This window comes from Strongylocentrotus purpuratus, unplaced genomic scaffold (genome assembly GCF_000002235.5).
Source record: "Strongylocentrotus purpuratus isolate Spur 01 unplaced genomic scaffold, Spur_5.0 spur5_scaffold_21, whole genome shotgun sequence".
Taxonomy (NCBI): Eukaryota; Metazoa; Echinodermata; class Echinoidea; order Camarodonta; family Strongylocentrotidae; genus Strongylocentrotus; species Strongylocentrotus purpuratus.
The window spans coordinates 34,527,229-34,543,915 of record NW_022145607.1 but is presented as its reverse complement, the minus strand read 5'-3'; the positions used below and the strand labels follow the sequence as shown (position 1 = coordinate 34,543,915).

At 41.0% G+C, this 16,687-nt stretch overlaps 2 protein-coding genes across 2 annotated transcripts; both read left to right on the top strand.

The window, feature by feature from the left end:
* Positions 1-10,945: 10,945 nt before the first annotated feature.
* On the top strand, positions 10,946-12,535 carry LOC105437958. Its single transcript, XM_011665176.1, has one exon. The coding sequence runs from the start codon at positions 10,946-10,948 to the stop codon at positions 12,533-12,535; it is 1,590 nt and encodes a 529-aa protein (XP_011663478.1).
* A 2,058-nt stretch (positions 12,536-14,593) lies between these two features.
* On the top strand, positions 14,594-16,216 carry LOC762585 (gastrin/cholecystokinin type B receptor-like). Its single transcript, XM_001198271.1, has 2 exons — positions 14,594-14,993; positions 15,441-16,216. Exons 1-2 carry the CDS (start codon positions 14,594-14,596, stop codon positions 16,214-16,216), a joined length of 1,176 nt encoding a protein of 391 aa, XP_001198271.1.
* Positions 16,217-16,687: the final 471 nt, after the last annotated feature.

The window sequence follows — 16,687 nt, the reverse complement described above, 5'->3', positions numbered from 1 at the left end:
TTTTTTACACATTAACCCACCTACGGACGAAGGGGGGGGGGGGGGGGGGGGAGGGGGGTCACATCACCCGTCCCCTAGTAGCGACGCCCTTGCGTCCCTTATTTACAATAGCCACCATCTGCATGAATTTTTAACCCAATAAATATCTTATGATGATTGTTTCAAGACGCATCCCTTTTTTAGAACACCCCTGAAAACCAATCGCACAAAATAATTCAAGGAACGTCAAATTGATTGGATAAAATTACACCGAAGATGGCGCAAGTCGTCCCCAGAAGTAATGAGATTCGATCATAAACAGTATGCTCTCCAATTCTTGTTTGAAATAAACTTGAAATGTATCGCACATAATTCAAACTAATTTAATTTATCTACATTTACTTGGAAAAACACTGAATTAAGCGTTAGAAACTACCCCCTAATTACTCGAATTTCAAAAAGCAATATAGGCCCATAAGGTAAATTTAATTGGACAATAATAACTAATACAAACTTTACTGTCGACTTACAGTACGTCCTGCATAAAACCTCTATCAACAATGTGAAAATAAAAAGATCATGAACAGAACAGAAATAAATAAATCAAATCGAATTGTATAACATATAACAAGACATGTCGTTAAACAAAACTATGAACAGAAAAAAAGGCGTCGTTTGTAAGATTCCATTTCATTAAACATTTAACAAAAACTGAAACATGTTCATATAAATCATCACAAAAATATATAGCTAACTAACTACTACACATGTACACAATATGCAATGACAGGGGCTACATATGCCTTCTTAATAAAAATAGAAATGGCGATTGGGAACCACATTTAATTAGTGATTCATAGGCAAGTATCACATAAATAAATTTGTTTAAAAACTAAGAGATACAATTACACAACTTAACTGCAACCTTAAGAACCACATTATTTATATTTGGGGTACGATCATGTGAAATTTAATCTCAATGGCGTGAATTTCATCAATTTCCTCCTCTTCTTCTTCAATGCTATCATCATCATCGTCAGTTTATTATCATTTATATTCTTTTCGTTTCTTCATCTTCCATCTTAAACTCTTTATTCTTATTCATCTTTTTCTCGCTAAAATCTCTTCCTCTACCCTCAGATCATTTACGTACCAGGGGGGTGTTTCACAAAGATCCTAAGTAGAACTTAACTCTAAGTTGGACTTAAAAGTTATGGACAGCCATTGGAGTCTTAAAATGAAATATATTCAAAAGCAGAAATTCAAGTATTTTAGACTTTTTATGAATTCAACATCCAGAACATGAAATCTCCTAGATGATAGAAAATATGAATGATTTGAATCAACATTTCATGCCTTTTAAAATAACTTTTACAAAATATTTTCAAGGGTGCTAATGGCTTTCCATAAATTTTAAGTCCAACTTAGAGATAAGTTCTACTTAGGATCTTTGTGAAACACCCCCCAGATCTTTATTTTTGGGAACAATCAAAACCTGTAGCCATTTAGTGCCGTCTCCGGCATCAAGTTTGGAGCCGTCGTGAGTCGTGACTCCACCCTGTCTCCCGTTTGAAGGACCAGTGCCCTGTTTCATAAAACTTGATATCAATGACAAGTTACAAGCTATTGTTATAAGCTACTGAAATCATGACATTTGATTGGCTGTGAGCAAATTTGTCATAGAAATTTAGCAGTTGTTATAGATAACAAGTTTTATGAAACAGGCCCCAGGTCAGATGATCACCTCATCTTGTAGTGGGTCTGTCCGTGTTTATAATTCTCTACGCATCGGGTAAAGACAATGGGTGGTATTCTCGAAAGCGGACTAACTTTAGTCCATGGTTTAATCCTCTGACTAAGTATGGCATGCCAAGTGTCCATATGAATATATATTTAAATAATTTGATATGTCCCTAAATTACCATGACAACATAATTATTTCATAGTTATATTGTTGATTATCAATTATGTCATTAAATTTTATTTTAATTTAGTGACAGATTAAATTGTTCAAAAACATATTCATATGGACACTTGCATTCCATACTTAGTTAGAGGATTAAACCATGGCCTAAAGTTAGTCCGCTTTCGAGAATACCACCCCAAGGGTCATAATCGATGGGTCATCCACTGATCAACGTGGTGGTCCTGGTCCTGGCATATTCCACTCGGGTCTGTATCCAGGTTGCATGTTCATGTGGTGAGGACGTGGAGGGTGGAACCCTGGAGGATGTCTCTGAAGGACCATGTGACGCTGCTGATTGTAGTAGTGCATCGCCGCCGTCCTCAACGCCATCTGATGATGATGGTACGCCGAGAAGTTCGGGTTAAAGGGGTGTTGCTGATCGGGTGGGTGTTTGTAAAGAGGGGCGTTGCCCGGCATGACGCGCATGTTGGGGTGCATGGTATTGTTAGGGTGCACGTTAGGGTTCATGTTGTGATGAGGCTGCGGATGCGGGAATCGGTGAGGTGGGTTCTGAATGAGCGGTTGTGGAGGATGGTTTTCTCGACCTGCCTCAGACAGAGGGTTACCGCTACCTCTTCCAACGTCTTTCTGCTCAGGCTGCAAAGGCATAGCCCTTTCGACGTTCACCAAAGACTCCGGTTGTTTCGCCTTTGTTGGGCATGTCTTCGTACAAGACAATTCGCTCTGCTGTGAACCCGATGTAAGGTCGGATATGCATTTCCCTTTGTCAATTTCTTCATTGTTTCCCGCATCTGCAAACATGGATAAAGGGTTTATCTTCGCTTGAGGGACGTTATTTGCAATTTGATTATGGTTGTCGTCTGAAAGTTCAACATCACGATGCCCCAACTCCTGTCTTTTAGCAATACGGGGTCGTTCACATTCATTCGAAGTTACACCTTTGGCAACCGCAGCTGTCTTCTTTGAATCCGACTGCTCTTGGGGACGATCAGTCAAATTCGCTAACCTCGCCGCTCCCATTGGACTATTTCCATAGCTCTCCTTGAGAAGAGTAAGACGTTGCTTCATCATGGCACTGTACCGGGATTGATTAACATCAATGCTTTGTATGGTCGGGTCAAACTGAAGAACACGAGACTGGACACTTCCCTTCACCGGAGCAGCATCCTTGTGCCCTTTCGCCTCAACTGTAACGTTTTCAGCAGTGAATTTAAAGCCGACAGTCCCATCTGTCTTGCTTAAATTCTCACCACTTGATGGCCTCATACGATCGTTGCTGACGGCGTTGGTATTGCCCTGGTGTATCATTTCTATTTGTCTGAGCTGCGGGATACGTTTCGACATAACGCCACCATTTTCGTCATCTCCTGCTGCTAGTGATCTTTGGGCGGAACGCCCGCCATCATCTCCATTCCGGTTCTCCGTCGCTTGAGAAGGCTTCCCGGGTCGCCTGCCCATTACAACCGATATCTTATGGGCCACCTGACGCTTCACTTTTCCTTTTAGTATTGGTTTAATGGATGGTGTTTTCTCGTTCCTCTCGGCATCTGCCATTAGTCCCGCCTCTGCTTTTGATACGGGTCGCTCCGATTCACCCGTTTTGCATACTTCTCCTTTAAGGCACTGCTCTTGGTCGTCATCATTTCCCTTCTTCACTTCTGACGCTCTATTCTTCAATGATCCGCATTCTTTGACATTATTCCCCAGTTCACGTTTCGAATCAACCCTTTTAACTGGTACGGGAACAGGCAAAGGGATCACGACTTTAGACTCTCCTTGCTTGTTTGCTGAAGCCTTCGGAGTTTCCCCGACCTTCTTTGTTCCATCCTTCTTGATAAAACGAACATCACTCGGATAAAACTTCGTACCACCTCGGCCTTCGGAAGCGTCCTCCATCTTTTCTTTGTCCCGACTGTCGTCCGAGGTCTCGCAATCGGCAAATTTCACAATTCGCTGATCCCCGTTATCCTCTTCATGCGTGTATCTCGGTTTGAAAGATCTGGCTTGCGGGTCCAGCTTATTGATCATCCTCATCACCTTCTTTATCTTTCTCCTCCTGACGGCTCGGTCGGCAAACCCCGCTCGAAAGTAGTTCGGAGGATACTTGGAGTCGACCTCAAGATCGTCCAGGATGTCGAAACTGATCTCGCTGAGGATGTCGTCGGGACGGTAGTCGTCGTGGTGTAATTCTTTGTCGACGATCCGGCAGATGTCTTCGATATCCTCATCGCTCGATACATCTTCCAAATCTGTTGTACATAAAAGAAGACGGATGAAACGATTTTAATGATAACGAAATCCCTTGAAAAGACATATTTTAAGGGTCAGGGGTACTCAAGTTTATCGGACGTTTTCGCCAGGGGACTAACGCCTCTTGACCGAGAATCAATTTTGTTCAGTGTCTTCAAAAACATGACACAAAAGTTGTTCTTAATATTAAAAAAATAAGATAATACATATTCAGGCACCAAGATACTGAATATCGGGTAGTCTGCTGCCCGACTATCAGGTTACTGTTGCCTGAATTTTAGGTAGCAACCCCCCTCCCACCTCATCTGCCAATAGGCCCGTTCATATCTGCCACTTATCTGTAAAATATCCATATCATTTGGGGCTGTTTATCTGAAGAAAGGTTTGTTTTTAAAGTAAGGTTCATGGGGAATCGAAGCGCGTTTCATATTGTATCAACATGTGCTGTCAATTTGACTTAGGAAATTCGGAGGTATTATTTTCTAATAAACATTTAACAGGAGAACAATAAGCTCAACAAACGCAATACATAATTTGTTTTTGTTATAATATCTTTTAGACTGATCACATATAATTTTGAACACACATACCATATTCGTGTTTATCGGTCGACTCGCCCTCTTCCTCTCCGAAACTAATGTCAGACAGTTCGCTTGGATCGACGCTAGTTTCGACGTCCCTCTCGTCACTCGCTGCGTAGGACTCGTTGGCGGATTGGTACCTTGCTCTGCAGTCCTACATCGAAGACGAAAGGAAAAAAAAAGATCTTGATAGGATAAAACTATTTTTAAAAGTTGAAGAATTCAGAAAGTCTATAAAAAAAAATGAATAGAGGGGTTTTAAAACCTACGTGGTAGCCGGTCATGTTCCAATGGTGTTGATTACATCAATGAACCAACTGTCTAACATCTCTTGCCTTGAATTTTAAATTTTTATTCATCAATATTTTAAGCGACCAAAACAAACTACGACCCTTTTAATTATCGTTATCATTAGAATTCCGTCAAAAAATATTAATTTCCTATGTACAAGTACGGTTCATTTTCGCCAAGCGGAGAAATTCAAAAGGGAGAAGAAGAACAGGAAGAAGAATTAAATACTAATAAGAGGTCATCTATACCTTTCTAATAGCACGGATTCCATCACCGATGACATCGCTCATATCCACGTCGGCATGACTATCATTAGCCGACGGGTTACCATCGAGTTGGACATCGACGCCGTGATCGTTGTCGGAATTCGTCGGTGGTGTGACATCGCCTGGCAGGATAGGAGGAAGTTGCAAGGGTGATCGGAGAATGCCCTCATTCTGTGTGGAAGAAAATCGGGTAGCGGTGTGTAAAGATATTCCAAAGCCATTAACCTTTAATATCGAACCTTATTTCTGTTATGCCGCAAAACTAATGTATGAGATCATGACAATAATGGATTGGGTAAAGAGGAAGTGGGTGCCAAACATAAATTGTGGACTATAAAGTTCGCAAACAAAAATTCCATCAAGAAATTTTCCTCCATATTACGACTGAATCGAGAATATTCTTAATTTGCCCGGCAATTGTAAATCTGCCGACAGCCATTGTGAATGAGAGAGGATTGGAGTCGGATTTTTACAACTCCCTAGAATCCCCTCTAGCAACACCCCTTATTGATGGTAGACCTTAATATTTTTCATAGGTTACTTTAATAGAAATACGTACCCGGACTACGTCATCCAAAGAATTCCATGAAATCCTTAGGGACTTCGGGGTCGACGGTTTTCGGATTCGTCCGGAAGAACTTCGTCGGTACTTCCTGCAATGCCGAGCAGCCATCTTCTGATGGCTGTGCCTCCAAGACTTCTTTGGATACTGTGTGTTGACATACGATCGGAAGAGGATAGGATTGTGAGACATGACGTAATCCTTCCATGCCGAAGACCTACGGAAACTCGCGCACGGTTCCTCAGGATCGGGTCGACTCCTCTCGTCGGCGGTCGGCGTGCTCGTTCGGAAGTCTTCGTGTTCGAAGGCGCCTTCGACTGGACTTGGAGATCGAAAGGTGCTTTGGGAAGCACCAGCTGTCGAAGTCTTTACCATTTTGACTGTGAATTTATCATCTTTGGTTGACGGGTTGGGTTTTGTAGAACTGCAATCCACATCATCAGCTTTTAAATCTTGTTCTGATTTCTGGGTTTCAACTTCCATTTCGTCAACCCGTTCCAAAAACGGTTGGACCTCCGGAGGTGAGAGCACCTTCTCTAGTTGAAGCAGCTCTGGATGAACAGATCCCAACCAAAGACTTGCGGGTTCGAGCTCGGGATATTCTACATCACTTCTGTGTTATAACAATAGAAAAATGGATATGATGAAAATCTTTCTGCGATCCAAAATATTTGAATTAATATTGAACAAGAAATAGTTTTATAATTCACGAGATGGTTACTCTCTTGACAATGTGTGTGGATGTAACTCACAGTAACTGGGGGCGTTTTTCAGAGGAGGCCCTTTATCTTCTTTTCTCAACTTTGTAACAAAAAGGGCCTTTTCTATTAAGAAAGACGGCAATGTCATTTAAAGAATACACACACAATCCGATGATACATAATTTCTAATAATTACCATTTGAAGGACCCAAGTCTAGACTTGCAAGATTTGTGTGCCTATTCTACCAATCGCTTAATAGCGGCTCAATACTGAAAATCTATAGACTATTTGAGGAGAAATAGATCTAGAGGAAAACAAGCAGAAAAAGAATAGAAATAGAAGGGGACGCAGCTATTCTACCTCCTGGACTTAAAAATGTTAATCTTTAATGAAATTGACTGTTTATAATAAAAAAAATAAAAAAATAAGATTATCATCATAGATCTAGATTAGTTTCTTTTTTCGTCTCTTTTTGTTGTGTGTGTGCATGCCGTCTCTCATTAGACTCTTGTTTTCCTAACTCTTAATCTAATTTGTCCGAGATCTAGATGTAGAGGATAGACCCTAGGCTAGGTCTTTCTCCAAAGAATGGAGAAAGAACACATGACTATCTATTCCAAAGTCTGACCATATCTAGCTTATCAATGAATCGATGCATCAATGAATTAGTAACATAAAAACTTACCTGGATCGTTTACATCTGCTTCCACGCCCGACCACCGACTCGTCTTCATCGGATTCTCGCCTTCGTTCTTGGGTGCACTTCAACGTCGTCAGCACCCCAGCGAGGCGATCGTTTGCCGTGGTCTTTCGGAATCGCTTTCGGAGGTTCCGATGGTGGTCGACTAGCCATTCGCAATGGTTGTGCCACCTGTCCGGTATCGGGGCCCACCGGCGGGAGTCGTCCACCTTCTCGGCCAGGCGGGAAAGGGGGGAGATGGGCTCGATGTTTTCTTTGTTGGCATCGCGGTCACGTAACCTGGGATCGCATCCGCGGCGTGACGACCAAGACCAGTTATCACATGGGTACTTCGACATGACTTCCTCGCAATGTTGTCAAAAACAAACCATAAATGGGTCCATCATCGTCAGATGATCTAGATCTAATAAAACACAAAATATGCTTTGTTTATTTTTTGTAACGAAAGTTACATAAACAGTGCACAAGCATATGGTTCTGCGTTATGCAATATCGGTGCGCACCTCTAGAGCGTTGCTTAGAAATGTGCGTTGCATACCGCGCGCAACATGCATAACGCGCAACACCACGTCACAATGGACAACTCTGCATTGTCTAGGCAACCGAAAATCTTGTGTAACAACGTAGCAACCAACTTTCATCTGAATTCTAATAAATACAATCCATACCATTCGCTACAAGCAGTATGATCACACAGCACCAACTTTGTATTTGCGTTTTTTCATCACGTTGATAGAGACAGCAGGTGAGCAGGCTTCCTTCTATCTTCAAAAGTCTCTTTGAAAAACATACGTTATTCTACCTCACTTCATTTATCTTTTTTTTTTGCGAAAGAGGACATAATGACGTCATGATATGTAGATCTATCACAATTCATATCCACATGATCAATTATGCTTACAAAGCATCGAAGGATTTCCAGAGGTCGATTTACAATGAGCAAAACAATAATTTCGACATAAACACAAACAAGGATAATCAATAAAAACAGTAACACTAATATTGCTTGTTTACTTAAGGTAGCATTATCAGTATTAATACTGTTCTCCCTGAGGAACCTGCAATCATATCATTACCCAAGCCATAGCCGCCGAGCTACCATGAAAAGGCGCTCAAGTATTCAAGGAATTTATTCCTTCCTCACATGGATTGCGATGGATCTGCATGAAGCACATTGTTAAAATCTGTCATTAGTCTACATTTTCTATCAATTTTGTTGTCGAAAGCTGTACCTCGTTACGCAGCCAAAAATGGGATTAGAAATTAAACATTTTGACAAGTTGCTTATATATATATATATATTTAAATTTATCTTCATTTGTTAAAGAATTAATGATATATTGATAGATCTATGTTCATCAAATGGGATATAGAATAAGTAGACTATGCTGCCAAAGTATTTTCATTATAATGTTATTGAAATATCTTATGTTGTAAGCTCCTTATACTATATTATACTTTACCTCATTATCCTATACCCGTAAGAAGTTTGGTGGAATTTAACATTTTTTGTTATCTTTCAAAGTATTTTCTTCATAATATTGAAATTTCTTATGTTGTAAGCTCCTTATACTATATTATACTTTACTTTATTATCCTATACCCGTAAGAAGTTTGGTGGAATTTAACATATTTTGTTATCTTCCAAAGTATTTTCTTTATAATATTGAAATTTCTTATGTTGTAAGCTCCTTATACTACACTGTCGCTCATAAAGTTGGAATATTTTTGTTTTACCCCAATTTATGGAATTATTTTAAAAATAATTTAAAAATAATAGATCTAGATAATAGTATACATTCTCGGATTTTATTGAATAGTAATTTACCAATGTGTGTTTTGCGTGACTGCAAAAGCATGTGTATGCTACTATGCTTATAGGGGACCTACCCCCTTAAGGCATATATGACAGTAATGAGGATTAATGCCCCACAAAAGGGCACTAATATAGCACATCGACACGGTTTTGATCCTGGGGCATCACAGTTACGAGGCCATTGCTTTGTCACTGAACCATGACTGTACGCAGCAGGGGCTAGGGTAGGGGGCAGTTTCCATAAATAAAAAAAAGAAAGAAAATGCAATAAATTTTCAATAATTTATTGCAGATTACCCCGGTTCCCAACATAAAAAAAATCCTCTGTGTGCCCAGGCCTTGAGCCGTAATGCATGGCCGCCAAGAGGAATTTTTAATATTGGGGACCGGGGTAAAATGAAATAAATTATTGAATATTTATTGCATTTTCTGTTTTTTATTTAATTTATGGAAACTGCAACCTACCCTTTAGCCCCCGCTGCGTACAGTCATGGTTCAGTGACAAAGCAATGGCCTCGTAACTGTGATGCCCCAGGATCAAAACCGTGTCGATGTGCTACATTAGTGCCCTTTTGTGGGGCATTAATCCTCATTACTGTCATTTATGACTTAAGGGCGTAGGTCCGCTAGTTGATAAGCATAGTAGCATGCACATGCTTTAGCAGTCACGCAAAACACACATTGGCAAATTATTATTCAATAAAATCTGAGAATGTATACTATTATCTAGATCTATTATTTTTAAATTATTTTTTAAATAATTCCATAAATTGGGATAAAACAAAAATATTCCATCTATATGAGCGACAGTGTATATTATACTTTACCTTATTATCCTATACCCGTAAGAAGTTTGGTGGAATTTAACATATTTTGTTATCTTCCAAAGTTTTTATCCTTACCTATCGAAGAATTAAAAAACGGTGAAATAAAAAGGATAAGTAAAGCTTTAATTGACATGTGTTCGGAATAGCCTTCCCTTCTTCGATCGCTAAAAATAAAAAATAGTAATGAAGTCTGAAGGTCATCAAGTCTTGGAATTGATTATAGACATGACAGTCCCTAAAAGCATGGATGCATTACCACATGTTTGCTTAAGCGAACTTCTTAGATTAAGAGAGCAAACTATATTTTGGTTGCCATGGTTATCTGCGTTTTGATTGCTTACTGAACGTGACGTCTGTAACAAGAAGCCACCCGTAGTTCAGAATACCGTTTGCGAGCAGGAAATTACACATATCTGTTGATGAAAGGAGCGCATGCTTACTTATTTCATATTGGATCAATACAAGTCATATAATGATATACGACATGTTTAATGACTTTGCATTTAGGTTGGGTGTACATTGACTTTACCATACCTGCCTAGAACGAAGAAGAGTGCAACGTCTAGCTTTTTTTGATGAGATAAAAGAATCAATTAAACAAACATGTGGATATTTAAAAGACACATTGCCGTCGAAATTGACTACACTAGAAGACAGAATAAAGATAAAAGTGGCAGAACATGAAGAGAATTCTTCTTTCATCATGTACGTCAGGGGCTTCACTAGACCATGTTGAATGGGGGGGGGGGGGGGGGACGTGTGGGACGGTATTGCCGAGGTAACTGAAGCTTTAACAATAAGCATATCAGAATAAAAACGAACAGAAAAGGGTTACCGATACCCTATACATATCAGATTGGCCGACGTAATTACTACTATTAGGGAGCTATCACGCTCTAACTACCCCTCCAGCGACGCTCTTGCATCATATCCATATCGGGGTTCATCCTTCAGCCTGAGATAATGAAACACCGCATCAGTTAATCATCTCGGTATAGTCATTTACGTCTAAACTGCATGTACACAGTCGATATCAGGACCAGCATGGAGGCAACGACCAAAGATGCCCTTCCTGAAATCTCAGGATATGAAAGGATGATTTCAGCTGGGGTTTTCATCATCATTGCCGCAGTCGCCATCTCTGGAAACAGCCTGGTCATCCTGGCAGTCCTCCTTTCCAGGAAACTCCAGACGACGACGAATATCTACGTCCTTGCAGTAGCAATCACGGATTTTCTCATTTCGAACATCCAGGTCGTCCAAGCCGTTATGTTGCTTGTGAAGAGTAGGTCCACGTTCTTGCTGAAGGTGTGCTCTGGAGCAGCGGCGTTGAATTTCGTTTTGTTAGGGTGCAGTATGGGCGCTCTGATGCTCATCGCCGTGAATCGTATGCAGATCGTCACCAGCAAGCCGTCGTCCACCTCGAAGCCGACAGCCAGGAAAGCCGTTGCCAGTATCATCGTCGTCTATGCGCTCAACGTCCTGGGCTTGGTAGGGGTGGTGTTGATTGATGGGCTCAGGTTCGGAAACGTTCGGGGAACGTGCAACTACTTGGGAGGAAACTTCGTTGATTATGCCATTGGCGTGTACATATTCTGTCTGTTGACTGTCATTATTGTCTGCTATGGTCGAATCTATTACCATGTCAGGCGCCACTACCGTCAAGTCGCTCAAATGAAAATCAGGCCTTTCCCAACCGCAAGACAATACAATCCAAGAAGCCTAAAGGCCCCTAATGTAGACAGAGACTCATCTCCACCAGCCTCTCCAAGCTTGAATCCAATATTGAAGGTTAATACGCGAAGTACTTCAATTGCGGGACCAAGTGCTTGTTCGAAAACACCAGGGGTAGCTTTCGGACAAAGGATTGCATCTACATCTGTTGGCGTTTTCGAGTTGTCGAAGTCTCCTTGCGAGCGAGCTTGTCGGCCAGAGCCTGGAGAAATAATATCGCAGAAGTTTGGGGATGATACTCCAATCACCCAGGTCACCATTTTACCACCACACAAAGATTTAAGCCTGATTAACACAGCCAATCTTCAAATGAAGAGTGGAGGTTCTTCAGGTGCTGAAACAATGTCAAATACAAACGAAATTGCAATGACAGCTGGTACTGAGGTAAAGAACATCGGCTGCAATCGTCAAGAACATAATTCAAAGCACGGAGCTAATGTGGTAGCTTTAAGTTGTATAAAAGAAAATCCTAGTTCGTTCGTCCCAAATGATCAAACACTCGACGGGTCCAAGCTGGCTTCAGGTGCGGCTTCATTCTTGAACCGGTCAGCAATTCTTCGGACTCCATCGAATCGTCAAGGAAATACTAAACCCCACCGCGTCCGACACCAGGACAATCGGATGAAAACTGAATCGAGGATAACCTTCAACATGCTGCTCCTCGTCGTGACATTCTTTGCCTGCATGGCACCGACCATCATCCAGCTTTTTATCCCGGGTCAGCAAGATTCGAACTGGATCATTTTCCTGATTCTATTTTCCAACTGCTGCTGGAACCCTATGATCTACGCCTGGAAGCACCCGGACTTCAAGCACACCTTCGGCTGCATCATCCGCGGAAAGTTCTCCAGGATTAGAGACCCGGTACCTTGGCTTAGACGTAGGATAACTGCAAGTTGACATTTTAAGCGTTACATAATTATTTAACATATGCTTTGTTAAACCACAGTTTGGAGAGGATGTTAGATGTAAAATACGGGCACATCCCTCCCCCCCCCCCCCCAAAAAAAAAAAAAATTAAAAAAAAAAAAAAAAAAAAATGAAATAGCTTGCATTAAATGCCTGTGGGTTTCAGGAGTGTCGTGGTCGGGTGGTTTAAGCCGCTTTACAGGAGATGCGAAGGTAGAGGGTTCGAATCTCGACACGGCACTAATTTCCTTTGGCAAGATATTAACCTAAACTTGCTACTCTCCACCCAAGTTTTAGATGGGTACCCGGTAGGATGCGACCGTCATTGTTGGCCAAAAAGTTTTTGAGCGTCAAGTAACGCTTTGCTTGAATACTCCCCAGGGAGTGGAGATTGTGCATACAAACGTATGCGGGCAAGTATTGCATCCGATATGACCGGGGTAATAGTATATCTGTAAAGCGCTTAGAGACATTTGTATTAGGCGCTATATAAAAACGGATTATTTTATCTATTCTTTTTTTTTTTTTTTTGGGGGGGGGGGGGGTCACAAATTACTTGATGTTTTAAGAGTCGAAAACCATTACATCATTGCATTTACAAAGAAAATTATATTATGAAATCATTGGTTGAATGAGCACCCATCGTATTAATAATCTCTGTTGATATTGTCTTCTTATGGGTTGCATCACAACACAATGTTGAAGGGATTGACCGAGTTTTTCTTCTTCTTTTCTTCTTTCTTCATCTTCTATATATTCAATATTATATATTATATACATAGTTTACGTTTCAAAATCGTTAATCACAAGCATTTTATGATTTTTACCATATCAAATAGAACTTACACGTTTGTTTCATTTTATATTCACGCTAGAAGTACGAATATAACAATAATTCCTTTCTGGCTCAACACATTCCTACCACATCCCCTCCCCAAATTTCCTTTACAAATTTATATTCGTTGTAAAAAAAAATATTTGAGCCTGTATCTCCTTGTCATATCCCCTGCATTCCAAAATAAGAAATATACAAAGAATGACGACAATTGAACTGTGATCTCTGTTCGGTCTTATCTCCACTTTTCAATATCTCAAAAGTCTTATATTTACCACTGTTGCTTTTCACCCCCTCCCAGCCTCTCTCTAATACCCTGTCACTTTCCCTACATCTCTCTGTTTTGTCCTCTCTCTTTCCGAATCTCTATCTCCTTTTCGGTAAATGGACACAGCTATATTATGCATTATAACTATCTATCACTTGCTTGAAATGTATAATCTAATGAATCTCTCTCCTACGTTATGGTCAATCGCCAGCCTACACTAAAAGCGTCACGAATGGAAAATAAACGTACAGGTGTATCTACAATAGTTTTAAAGGGAAAGAGAGAAAGAGAGATAATAAAGAGAGAGAAAGAGGGGAAAGGTTTTAACGAATTAATACAAGGTTTATTTGCAAACATCGGGACAGTGAGAATAATTTTATTTGGGAGACGAGATACATGAGGAGTGGTGGTCCATTTACGTTTGTAGGCTTAAAAATACGTACATGTATTTTAAAGTAGCAAAGATTTTTTTTTCTTCATTCAACCATTCCGAACCAGCGCAACCGAGCTGTATCAATCTACTGAATCTTGGTCGTTCTCTTTGTATTTTGACTTAAATTTTCAAGAAACACCGGGTCGGGAAAATCAAGAGTGTGTGTGTATAATTGGGTTTTTACAGATGCGTATCAATCATATAAGATTATTTACGTCTATCGACCGACCTTTAACGTCACCATCCGAAAGACGTGACTCAGTTCTGAACCTGCGTCCTCGGCTGAATCAGTTTGTAACTTTCATTTTTGGCTGGATTACAGGCGCTCGCCACAACGCCTCGTTAGAATTGATGACAGGCATTACTAAACGGTGGAAATTTGTAGGAAAGTTTAACAAGACGGATGGCTGCTTGAGAAAAGAAGGATTCTTTGAGATTTTCTTCATCACAAAAACAAATAAATCACTTTATATTTTCGATATGGCATTGGCAAGAAATACTACATTCGACCACATGACGACAAGAGAGTCAAGTGCAGTTGATGTCCACCGAGAACTTGGAGAATATGAAAAACTGTCAGCAGCAATAGCCTATATCGTCATCGCTGCACTCGGTATATCTGGAAACAGCCTGGTCATCGTCGCCGTCGCACTCTCTAGGAAACTCCAAACGATCACGAGCATCTTCGTCGTTGCACTGGCAATCACCGATCTTCTAACGGCAATCCTCCAGATCGTCCAGGCCATCGTTCTGTTGTCGACGTCGACGTCGACTCTCTTGCAGGATGTGTGTCGGGTAACAGCGGCAGTCAATTTCAATTTACTGGGATACAGCGTCATAACTTTGGCTCTTATTGCCTTATATCGTATGCAAGTTGTTACCAAGAAACCGGCGTCACACTTTAAGGTAACCCGTAAGAAAGCTGTTGCCAGTATCATCATATTGTTTTCGCTTACTTCCGTGGGTTGTTTAGCCACTAGCTTCATTGACAGAATCAGATTTGGAATAGTACGTGCATACGGAACATGCTACTACGAAGGTGGGAAGTTCACAGATATATCTATGGGCCTCTATTTATTTTTCATTTTGTGTCTAATTGTCTTTTGCTATGCCAAAACCTATCATCACGTGAGGCAGCACTTCCGCCAAGTCACTCATGTGCATGGTGGACGTCCTCTAAGACCTATCCACAAAGAACAGGCAGGGCCCTCTTCGGTAGGGCTACAAGTCACGCATGTAGACTCCACCAAAATACATGAGTCTTTGGGTCATTCGGAAAGCTTAGACATAGTCATTTCGTCATCCAATGACACGCAAACTATTTCAGAAGCGACGACAATTTCAACCTTAAACCATACAGAATGCAAGAGCAGAGGTCGCGATGTATGTTCTACAGATAAGGGTACAATAATGGCGGCTTGTAATCCCATATCAGAGATTCGGAGAGTAGAGAGCGAACAAGCTCAACGAACAGGACAACCAGAAATATTACCCACAATTATAGGAAAGCTATCGGACGTGCCATTAGCGAATCGATTCACCACTTTGTCATCAGATGAAGCGTCCAGCACATCCAACACAGACAGAAAAACACCCACCAAACAAACAGCTCAAGCTTCGTTTGACGTATCCATTTCAAGATCTGCTCCGACGCCAATTATCCCTCTAGTTCCTACGACAGTTTATCTGGACGAAAGTGAACAGCCAGGCATGATTATGGATGACGATAAACTATCAGGATCTCGGCTTTCTTCAGCCACTACCGCTCCGTCGACCTGTCCACACAATCAACACATTTTCTTGAAAAAACCTACCGGAGGAAAAATCAAACGTAACGTTCATCATCGGGAAAATCCGATGAATGCCGAATCGAGGATCACCCTCAACATGCTCCTACTCGTCGTGACCTTCTTTGCCTGTATGACACCGTCGATCATCTTGCTTTTCGTGCCAGGAGACCAAGCACACAGCTGGATCAGTTTTCTGATCCTGTTCTCCAACTGCTGCTGGAACCCTATGATCTACGCCTGGAAGCACCCGGACTTCAAGCACACCTTCGGCTGCATCGTCCGCGGAAAGTTCTGCAGGATTAGGGACCCGGTACCTTGGCTTAGACGTCGAATCATTCAAAACTAAGATTGCAATTTTCCACTTTTAAAGTACATCATAGTTCAGTAAATGTTACAGAGATTTTGTTGTTGCTGCTCTTCTTGTTTTTACTATTGTTGTTGTTGTTGTTGAAGTCTGGATTTATCTTATAATAGGGACTTTTAGATTCGAACGCCGACAACGTGGACTGCTACGTGTGCCATCCTTTTAAGGCACTGGCAGTGCTCGGCAGTGGCGTCACATTACCTTAAAAGGATGTCACACGTAGCAGTTCACGTTGTCTGCGTGCAAATCTAAAAGTCCATAATGACAATTATAAGATAACTACCCAGGCCCCGACTACGGCAGGACAAGTAAATCTACCACTCGGAAAACTAACACCAGTAGGAAGTGCATGTACATGTAGTACTTGTTGTTGTTGTTTTTATTTCCGTATAAAAACAAAATCAGATACAAATACAAATATACGGCTGGTTGCCCATATTCAGCTGCAACGAT